Raw genomic sequence first — 11,140 nt, 5'->3', positions numbered from 1 at the left:
ACTCACTACTCTATTCTGTTCTGTTTTGTACAAGTCTTTACCAAACAAACCCAAAAATCATAACATCTTAAGTATTTTTCATATATAAAAATAGGTATTAAACCTTATATCAAAACGAAATTGTGAGTTATATTCCATAACGAGACACAAGAGACTTGTGTCCCAATTTCAATGAGTCCGGTTCCAGCTCCTTAATTCAAAATTCGGAATAAAAGGAAAAAAAAAAACTCACTGTAAATATTGGTCTCACCTCAATGAAGCCAATCAATTACTTCATGACATTTTGACATTAAAAAATAAAGAATTCTTGTTGTGCTTAATTCCTTGTGGTGTATTTATTTTGGTCCTTCTACCAAATTAAAAAAGTATTAATAAATTTATGAGAACTCCAAAAAAAGAATATTATTTTAATATATATATTTTTTTTTAAAAAAAAAAATGGTTATTTGATATAATTTTCCATTTTGGGAATGAATAAGTTTCAAGGTTGATGTGAATTATTCTCAAAGTTTGGAGTTGAGTAACCTTCTGTTGTCGTTTTCTTGAGGGGACGCGTCAAGAGATTGAGGAGACCTTTTTTCGGGTCCATTGAAAGTAGTTTAGGCGAATAAAAATGTCAGAGAAGAGAAGAAGAAGCCAAAGCAATGGCCTCCTCCTTTTAACTCAACATTCCATCACGAGGAGACCGTTGCATAGGCATACGGACAAAAGAATTAGGGATATTTTTATAAGGATAATTCAACCGGCAGGAGATTACGTTGATTACATAAAACGAAAGTTATTAATTCAAATTTTTTATTTTTCTCTTATGCGAACATGTCAAAATAAATAATAAATAAAGAATTAGGGTATATTTGGATTATCATGAAGTTGCCTTTAATAAATATTATATTATTTTAAATTTAGAGATGTGATGATATTGAATTACCTTAAATCAAAAGATTTGATTATGATTATATTTTATCTGTGTAAGCTTTATAAATAGAGCATTTTGTATTGTAAACTCATTAAAATAAATAAAAGTATAATATAGTCTTTTGAGTTTTATTATGTGAATATAGATTATAGACCGAATCATATAAAATTTTTGGTATTTTTTTTTTTTTTTTTTGTCATTACGTTTTCTTTCAAAAAGAAGCCTCATCCAGTATACTGCGACCGAGTTTTTTGTTTTTTCTTAATTTTTTTTTTTTAAAAAGAACATTCAAAGAGAAAACAAGAAACAACAACGAAAAAACTACAAGAGAAGTGAATCTGTACCGCTACAAATAGGGAAAGAGGGGGCAGGGAGAACATTTGCCTATTTTCCCAGTTTTACAAGCGGGCAGAAGCTTACTGCTTGTGAACATTAAGAAAAGGTTTAAAGTTTTCGTTCAACCTGATTTTGATTTTGATTTTTTTTTTTAGTTTATTATATTGACATATATTTGTAATGTATGTAATTTTCACATTTGTTAGAACAGATTCCGGTTTGATTACTTGCTGAATTGGAAGAGCCCGCCTCTACTGACCTGCAAAAGAGAAAACTGCGTTGGGAGAAGCCCAACAATTCCACTCTGATGCTGAAGTCAATATTATATCAAGCATATTTTTTTTCTTATATTATCACCGAGAGCAATCGAATCCATACCTATGTAGTTGTGAGGTATTTATAGATGGAGTGTTGAAAGTGGTCCGATTTTTCATTAGACCACGTGTCAGGTCCGAAGCACTTGTCAACTATCCGAATCATGGGATTGTGGTACATGTTTCACGATCATTACGGAGTCGATCTTCAACCGGCTCTAGATCGTCGGTGGCACCTTCCGCGATAATTGCTATTGTGCGGATCATGGGATATCCTTCATGAACCTATCAAGGTTAGTATTTTTAACCGGCCTTGATGCGTACGCACAGTCAGCATTTTACCAATGCTGGGTAAGACGGTTTTGGTAAGGCATCATCATGGCCTGTTTGGGTCTTCTGCTGATGGGCCCAATAAACCCAGTTTCTGCAGTTTGTTGCTGGTCTTGATGGGCCAAAATCTCAGACCATTTGGTAGAGTCGGGATTATTTTCCAACAACATTCATTTTGCATCTTGAAACTCAGTTTATCAAATTAACATGCGTCCAAAATACATAAAATTGTTTCATGTATTTTAAATAAATATCAATTTAATAAACTGAATTAAAGAGTTTCTTTTAATTCAGTTTGAAAATAAAACTTTATCCTTTTAGAATTCCACTTTTTTGGTATGTAATATTTTAGAAGCTATAGGTCTCCATGGAAGAGGCGAATTGGTCTTTAATTTAAGGGTATTTGGCATTTTCATACATCTCATCATTGGGATATAATAGACTTTTTACGTGTTTGCCTTCCAAGTTAATCAAAAACCTTAACAGCAGGGAGTAAAATGGGTAACAGTTTGGTGGGTCAATTACAATTTTTTTTTTTTTTTTTTTTTTTGGGCTATATTGCAAACGGGTAAAAGCTAAAAGGATTAAAATTCCCATTTTCCCTTATTGAATACAAAAAAGATAAAAAGAAACGAAAAAAAGAGTGTAGTTCCGAAATACTTTGTTTACTTAGCTCCTTTAACAACTTAATTAGAAACTACCAGAAATTTCTTAGTTATACCTGAGGTGACCGAAACTTTAGCAGCCCTACATGCTGTGGAAACAAGTAAATAGATGAGTTTATATAATATAATCCTGGAGGAAGATGCTCTTCAGATTGTCAATGCGATTAAAGCGACATGTAACAATTAGAACAACTTTAGGTATATTGTGGATGGCATAAAATTGAAGTTGCGACAGCTGCAATCTTAAAGTATTGCACATATTAAGCGGAATGCAAATACAACAACTCATACTATAACCAAATAGGTTATTTCGTGCGTCATAAATAGAGTTTGAGCTGAAAAAAATTTCAAATTATCTCTATAGTATTATATCTATAGAGCTTTTGCAAGTTTATTTCAATAAAGATTCTTATATTATTATTATTATTATTGGGCCAAGATAGATTTATTTTCTTCTTTCGTTTTGGGTCTTGAAAGCCTTCTGAACTTTTTTTAAAAAAAAAAATTAAATGAAAACAAAAACTTGCAAACCAAATTGGGCCGTATATGTTCAGCCCAAGACTAGAAGGAACTCATTATCTTTTGTTTTTATGTTTTTGATCGGAAGCAACATAAGCTGGATTGCATGAACTTTTTTTTTGTGGCGGGTCACAGCAGTTGTTGCAGCCATCATTGAACTTCTGAATCACTCGAAGTGCACGACCAACTACTCGTTGGTAAGGTATATTAGGGAATTTGATTTTAAAAATTTATTTTAATATTAAGCTTTTTAAAAAAAAAGTAAATTTAATCATATTTTAACCCTCATCAATGAACCATGAACAGTTTGTATACGTACAATATAAAATCAGTCGTAATTTCACCATATAAAATCATGAACGAATATCTTTTTCATTTATTTTTGAAACCCCAAACTTTATTTTTGTTTTGTATGAAAAATGGAACCAATATTACAAATATGTATATATCACATAATAAACAACCTACACTTAATTCTTTGAGGTAATGGACCCAACACCCAAACGTACGTACGAAGGAAATCGTAGATATCAATTCAAGCAAAGGAAAGAACATGTGCATGCATGTGGGTATGGTGATTCCACGGCATGTGACCACATACCCATTCTAACAATGCAGTTGAAAATTGTTTGAGTACAATTTTAGGATGATTATTGTAACAAAAAAAAAAAAAAAAAATCCGCTTCCAAACAAGGATTATTGTGACTAAATATCGAAAGGGAACTATAAGACTTTGAATAATACCTCAAGAAAAAATAATCAATTGGAGCATGATACCTGTTGGATGGTATATATTAAGGCGTGAGATATGGGTGGATAGAATTAATGTAGGCGTCATGGATGACTTGTACACAAATGCCATTAACCATGCTTAATTAAGTTGCTTATGCCCATTCTCTAACTTCTAAACTACTTTCTTGATGGGAATTGATACACGTACCATTATCGGAGCTAACGTGAGGCAGAAATCATGCCCCCAAGTATTAGAATATCTATTCTGCAATTGGATATGTATCTTATTCTTATGGCTATGCAAAAAGAGTACTAGTACTTGGTCCCATAATAGATATGAATTAAATGCTCGGAAAACTACAATTTTATTACAAAATGATTCGACAATCAATATGCGCACTGCCAATTGGATATGTATCTTATTCTTATGGCTATGATAAAAGAGTACTACTAGCACTTGGTCCCATAATAGATAGGAGTTAAAAACGTTTGGACACTACAATTTTTACTATAATTTTCTTACAATTAAATGATGCGACAGTCAATATGCGCACTGCCATATTAGACGCAATCAAATTTAATTGTTCAGTAATTGACGTGGTAAATGTCACATACATGCAAGGATTTACAGTCTGACGTGGTAGTCCCACATCAACTACAATTGATTTTAATTGTTTAGTGTGCAAGTATAACGTGAATTGCACATGTAAGAGACTTATAATAGAAGTTAACGCATCCTTACAGCAAAAAAAAAAAAAAAAAAAACAAAAGAAAAAACCATGGATCAAACTGATAATTTAAGAAGGAGTAATATTGCTACTTTTCACACCTATTTCACATATATAAGACATAACGTGTTTAAAGTATTTTTTTTTTTAAGTGTTTGAGAAGAAAAACTACTTTAAAGAAGTCAAGCCAATATACGATATATATATATATATATATATATATATATATATATATATATATATATATATATATATATATATATATATATATATATATATATATATATATATATATATATATATATATATATATGACAAATAGACGTGAAGAATAACAATCCTCTTTTAAGAGAAGTCAACTTGTGAGATGTGGGATGAATTGCCGTGATCCTAGCTACCCTTCACGTTATAAAGGTTATAACCACTTAATTAATTGCAATTCGTGAAAGCTGAGGATGTAAATATATGGTAGGTAAATTTGGTCATATGAACCTCGTATGTGGCAGTGATGTTTACGATGAATCGGCTTAGGGTTGGTTTGGGTTTGCGATTTCAAAACGTGCGATTTTAAAATAATGATTTTAAAATGCGCGATTTAAAAAAGTGATTTTTAAAAACGCAGTTAAGTGTTTGGTAAAATCGCAGTTTGACTTTTAAAATTGCAGTTTAGCCTTTTAAAATACCGCGTTTTTAAAAAAGCACCTCATTACCTGCGATTTGAATAAACACTTTTCTGCGTTTTCAAATCGCAATTTTTTAAAAACACAGTTTCCAAACGGTTCATTTTCTGCGATTTGGTTTAAAATCGCACTTTTTCTCTACGAAATCGCAATCCCAAACGCACCCTTAGTAATTATCATATGATAAAAAGGCTGTTTTTACTATATATCTACTTATTTTTCAACATTTTAACTTAAATTGATCAGACATTACCTTAATATAATATTGAATAAAATATTAGTTAATTTGACAACACACAGAATATTTTAAGTGAATGAAGTATACTGTGAGAATCATGATTCGAGCTTATCATGATCTTTATTATGATACTATATCATATTAAATAAGTACTTAATTCCAAAAACTTAAGCGGATAAAAAGAGATCAATTTAATTAATATTTGGTAAAAATCATATTTAGCTCTTATGTTTTTATCTTATTTGAATTTAGTCTTTAAGTTTGTAATTTTAAGAATATAGTCCTTAATTAGGTTTTGCTCAAATTTTAAATAGGTCCCTCTATCACTTTTCCGTCAAAATGAATGGTTTGTCATATGTCATGTGTGTCTCAATTGACACGTTAGCGTCCATATCAACATATAATATCAATGTCATATCATTAAGAGCCGAGATCTACATTAAAAAAATAAAAAACCCAAAGACCCCAACTACCAAAAACAAAAACCATTTTTTTTTTTTTTTGTCAAATTAATTTTTTAGATTTGTAGCATTAGAGGAAAAACCATTAACCTTGATAGTGAGATAGACCCTGACATTTCAAATAAGACACACGTGACAATAAAAAATCGTTAACTTTGACAGTAAAGTGATAGAGAGACTAATTTAAAACTTGAGTAAAACTTAACCTTATTCTTAAAATTAAAAACCTAAGGACTAAATTCAATCAAATGAAAACTTAAGGGTTAAGTATGATTTTTCCCTTAATATTTTAACAAAACATTCCCGTCAAATTACTCTATAAAATTTGGAATATCTCAATCGAACACAGCTTGTTGACTCATCCATGGCTACATGACAAATGAATCACGTTAAAACTCCAACTAATTACCATATATATATATATGAATGAGTCTGATCTTTTCAATGGCCCACTTGATAACATACATGCATGAATCATGATGGAGTTCATGAGGACCACAGGTAGCCAGGTCACCTTCCCACTAATTTAATAATGGTCAGACCATTGGCTATGAGAATCATGGCCACTGTGTATCCCTTCTAAGCCACTTAATTGTGATTTTTTTTTTGTTCAGATCAGCATCAGACAGCCCTATTGAGACAATGACGGTTCTTTATCAATGGTGTAGATTCGTGGAAGGTGCAAGTAAGGCAGCAATATTGTTACAAATATAATAAATAAGGAGGATCTAATTAAGATTTTCTTTCAGTATCAAGAAGGAGATTTCTGTGCATCAACTTAGATTTAAACTACTGCCCCTTTTGAGCCATACACAAAACGTGGCGGTATGATCAGAATTGATCATATGGGATCATTTGATATGTAAAGCTTCGAGCCAACATGTTGCTTTTATAACAAAGATTTGACCACATCAAGAATGAAAAATCAGATGTATATATCAATCTATATAATGATAATTTTACTCTTGTCTGTTTTTATTTCTTTCTTAATTTTTTTCCGCGTAATTGTACGTCAACATGCTTTGATTTAAAAAAGTGTTATGATATGACATAAAATGTGAAAGTTGTTTTGTGTTTTGAGTTGTTTGTTAATGTATTTGCTTTGAGAACGAAAAACAAAAACTTCAATAAACATGATCTGATCGAATATAGATTTCCAACAATTTCGCAAGCATTGTTGTTCGGATTGTTAGCAATTCGGACAACAAATATGAGTTTCTATGAGACTCACCTATCCAAATAAGATTTGAACTATCTGCCTACTTGTTGGTGCAGGTGAGTATTCTCTCGTATTTACTATGTGAATTGCTAGTAATTAAACCAGACAATTATATTTGGGTTTCTAGTTACTTGCAACTGGGTTTTGATCATTTTGCACTTATGCTTAATTTACAGGAAGATCGTGGGGAGAAGCCTAAGGGTACATATTACGCAGACTAAATTTTCTCAACCAGTAAAATAAGCATGGGAAATGGTCAAAATGGTTGGATGCGAAATTGATCAAGCTTTGTCATTAAAACAACTTGAGGTCGAAAATCAACTTGTCACTTGCATATATATATATATATATATACGTACACACTGAATATATACGTTGTGTGTTAGTTTTATATATGTTCCGAAATATACAAAGCTAAGGTACGTGGGTGTCTTCTTCTCCCATCTTCATATCCTGACGAAGTCAGTGAATCCCCCATCAATCTCAAATGTTCAGTGGCAGCTCTGAGCTTCCCCAAAGCTCCCTTCAAATCAAGCAGGACGACAAGTTCTTCTCCAGGCTTTTATCCAAAGAAAGCTCCCGGGCAAACCCTTCTCTCAGAGTGTATTATGGAGGAGCATCCGGTGCTGTTCCATTCATGTGGGAATCTCAGCCTGGTACGCCTAAACATGCATTTTCTGACACCGTCCTTCCCCCTCTTACTCCACCTCCCGCCTATCATTGCACTTCCAAGAAGAAACCCATCAAGAACAACTCAAGATCCAATCTTTTACATGCCTTATTCCTAAAAATCAGTCCTCAAAAATCGATCAATGTGTCACCTTACCCATCTCCATCATCATCCTCATCGTCACTGTCATCATCAAGGTTTGCTCCAATCAGTACCCCTACCAAGTACCATGGAAGGAGGCGAGTTTTTAGCCAGAGCAGCTCATCCTTCGAATCCAGGGAAGATGATGAAGGACAGACCGTCGGATCACCAACTTCAACATTGTGTTTCAGGGGTATTGGGCGTCGAAGCTGCTACCGGTTTTGAGAATAAAGAAAAAGCCTTTTTCGTAAAAGTTGGGAAATGGATCTAGCTAGGTACGACTGCCTATAGATTTCCCATATGTTTTTCATGATTAAGCTTTAGGCTGTCTAAGTTGTTCTGTTGTAGTAACTTGCAGTAGTACTTACGATCGATATGAAGCAAACTTTCTGAAATGTATGATGGTGAAGTTTGTTTATACAAAAGAAATAAGGAGTTGGCTTTCAAGATTCATTGTATCAAAACCATGTAATTTTTCATTAACACAACTCATCTCTTCCTTCTCCTTCAAATCTGAAATGTGAGACTAGAGGGGGACAATTTGTATTCGTGTACATGTTAAGTTCAGGTCATGTCGAAGCATGAGTATAAGAGTATTAATCATATATGGTTTAGTAAATATTTAACTAAAAAACACATTCTTCTATTTTAGTTACTAATTTTTTCAAAATACCTATATCTAGATCATCATTAATTTTAACTATCTACTTTCATTTTTTTTTTTTTCATTTAATTTAATTAATTAATTTTTTTTTTTTTTTTTTTTATCATCTACTCTTATCTAAATTTGTTAAGCACGCTCAACAAATCATTAACTAGTTTAACTAGCCAGATGTGGAGCTTTATTGGAAACATTTTGCTACAAAATTAGCCAAAATAACATTTTAGTTATTTTGGTTAACCCTATGGGGTGCTAACTATATAAGTTAATCTTATCTCAATCCATTTAATTAAATATATTAGACTCCTCAACTCTAACCCGCGAATTATGTGTTGAGTTCGCGAGTTGTTTAAAACATTGTCAATTGTAAATGTCGTGTGTTAGGTTCAGGTTCTATCGAGACATGGATATAATAGAACTATATAGGTCAACTCTAACCCGATCTGACATAATTTTTCTGCAAACTGGGTTGCAGGAACTCCTACAACCCTACAACCTAAGCTTTAAAAAAGTGATATGTATTAATTAGCATGTGAGAAACACATATTTTTTAAATGACATTAATAAGAAAGCTTTTACTTCTCACATGCTTAAATGACGCATGTCACATTTTATAGGCTGGGTTCTAGCAACTCTTATAACCCAATTTGTAGAAAATTTTATATCCAACCCGACCAATGTAATTAAACGGGTTAAACCACTCAACTTTAACCTGCTAATTTCATGTTGACATGGTTTTGTATCGAATTCGTAGATCGTGTAAAAAATTGCCAATCTTATCACCAAGACACATGAAATTGGTTAAAATGTGGCTGAATTTGGTATATGATCAAACCAGTGAAATAGACCTAGCTCAATGAAGTTGAAAATTAAGAATATACCGTTCTACTACGTACTATCATATCCCCTATATTGTTTTCATTATTTTCTTATTTTTAATTAATTTATTGGGTGTTTAGTTGTCTTTTTAGTATTTTCCATTGTTCAGAGATCCATTAGTTCGAAGGAAGTAGATTGGATCATCCAACACCTTTTCAACCTTGATATAATTAGGACACTGGCATCTCGTGGTGTAGTACTTTCCCAGAAGCAACAGCAACTACTCTCTGTGGGGGGTTTATTAATTGCTTTATTAATTTGGTTGAGTTCATTGTCGGAAAACATGTCTTTTTTTTTTCATGCATTTACATGTGCCTCTAATTTGTCTTTCTTTCAATGGTTATTTAATGCAAAGAGGAAGATGGGTCTCTGTTCCTATCAACATATTTAATTCTGCATGAGCGCATTGTCTGGAATCTTTTGGTTCTAGTGCTTTGTCCTCATCACGTACAGAAAGTTTGTCTCATTTTTGAAAGAGCAAAGATGTTTACTGGGACAAGGAGTTTTTTTTTTTTTTTTTTACACGAGAAACCAATTACAACAGGAAATAAAAAATACAAACACAGTAAGATGTGGGCAACTCAAAAATTAAATTACGAATGAAAGTACACGGAGACAATACTTTCGAAAATGTAGACCCTTTGACTCGAGGCAAGAATGCCACAAAGTCGGAGTCATCAGTAAAGGTGATTTGATAAATGTATTGAGTCACAAGGGCTCAACCACCAAAAAAGGGTTGAACAGTGGGGGAGGGGTACAACAAAAAGACCCAAAAATACAATAAAAAAAATCACAAACAACAGCAACTAAACGGGTTGAGTGTGAAGTTGGGTGGGAGCCGTTCCTGGAGGCGCGTGAGAAACACGCGCTGCCCAAAGGCGGCCTCTCAGCAGTAGGGAGAAACAAAATCCTTTTGGAGCCGCCGGGGGCTAAAGCGAAAGGTGGAGGAGGACGCAGGCGTGAGCTTCACACGCCGGTTGAAAGGAAGAACAATCGGGCGTGTGAGAAGCACGCGCCGACATCCAAGCGGCGATGGAGATGGACGAGACCACCGATGGACTCCTGAGACTCCGGAGAACCCGTTGCCGAGGAGCATATCTTGAGAGAGAGGACAGAGGTGAGATGATGTAAGTCCAAAATACCAAAACCAAACACTAAATGTTAAAATCCTCAAAATATGGTAGGTGATGGGGAATAGGCCAGAGAGACACTATTGGTTAGAGGAAAGCAAGTAAAAAATTGGAAAATGGAAAGATAAAACCGGTGCAAAGCCGGCTCGGGGATGGAACATCCAGTGTAATGCCCGCTTTGGATTCTGAGAGAAAACTCTCAGATTTATTGGTTGATGGGGAAGAAGGGCGGGTGGGTGGATGGGGAGAGGGAGATGAGGATGAAGGGGCAAAGGGGAGGGAAGCTTTCCCTCCCATGGAGGAAGTAGCAGCAAAAGGGAGAAGTCGGTCGTGCTAAAATCGCCTTAGAGAGAAGTGATAGCTTCTCTCTCTAGCTGGGACAAGGAGTTAAGTTCCGACTCAGGACCTCTATTCTAATACTATGTTAAATTATTGTATTAAAAAGTATTGATTTAATAATTTAATTAATATTCTTTACATATGTGCCTGAATAAATCTCAAGCTGCTCAAGCATATGCCTG

General features: G+C 33.6%; 1 protein-coding gene across 1 annotated transcript; it reads left to right on the top strand.

Moving 5' to 3' along the window:
* Positions 1-7,498: 7,498 nt before the first annotated feature.
* LOC133872212 (uncharacterized) lies at positions 7,499-8,396 on the top strand. Its single transcript, XM_062309659.1, has one exon. It carries the CDS (start codon positions 7,626-7,628, stop codon positions 8,172-8,174), a length of 549 nt encoding a protein of 182 aa, XP_062165643.1. The 5' UTR covers positions 7,499-7,625; the 3' UTR covers positions 8,175-8,396.
* The last annotated feature ends 2,744 nt before the right edge of the window (positions 8,397-11,140 follow it).

Source organism: Alnus glutinosa, chromosome 7 (assembly GCF_958979055.1).
Source record: "Alnus glutinosa chromosome 7, dhAlnGlut1.1, whole genome shotgun sequence".
NCBI lineage: Eukaryota > Viridiplantae > Streptophyta > Magnoliopsida > Fagales > Betulaceae > Alnus > Alnus glutinosa.
This window is presented reverse-complemented; position numbering and strand designations above follow the sequence as displayed.

What these genes read in the sequence shown, in the direction of transcription:
- LOC133872212 (XM_062309659.1), top strand. Translation starts at nt 7,626, where the DNA reads ATGTTCAGTGGCAGCTCTGAGCTTCCCCAAAGCTCCCTTCAAATCAAG.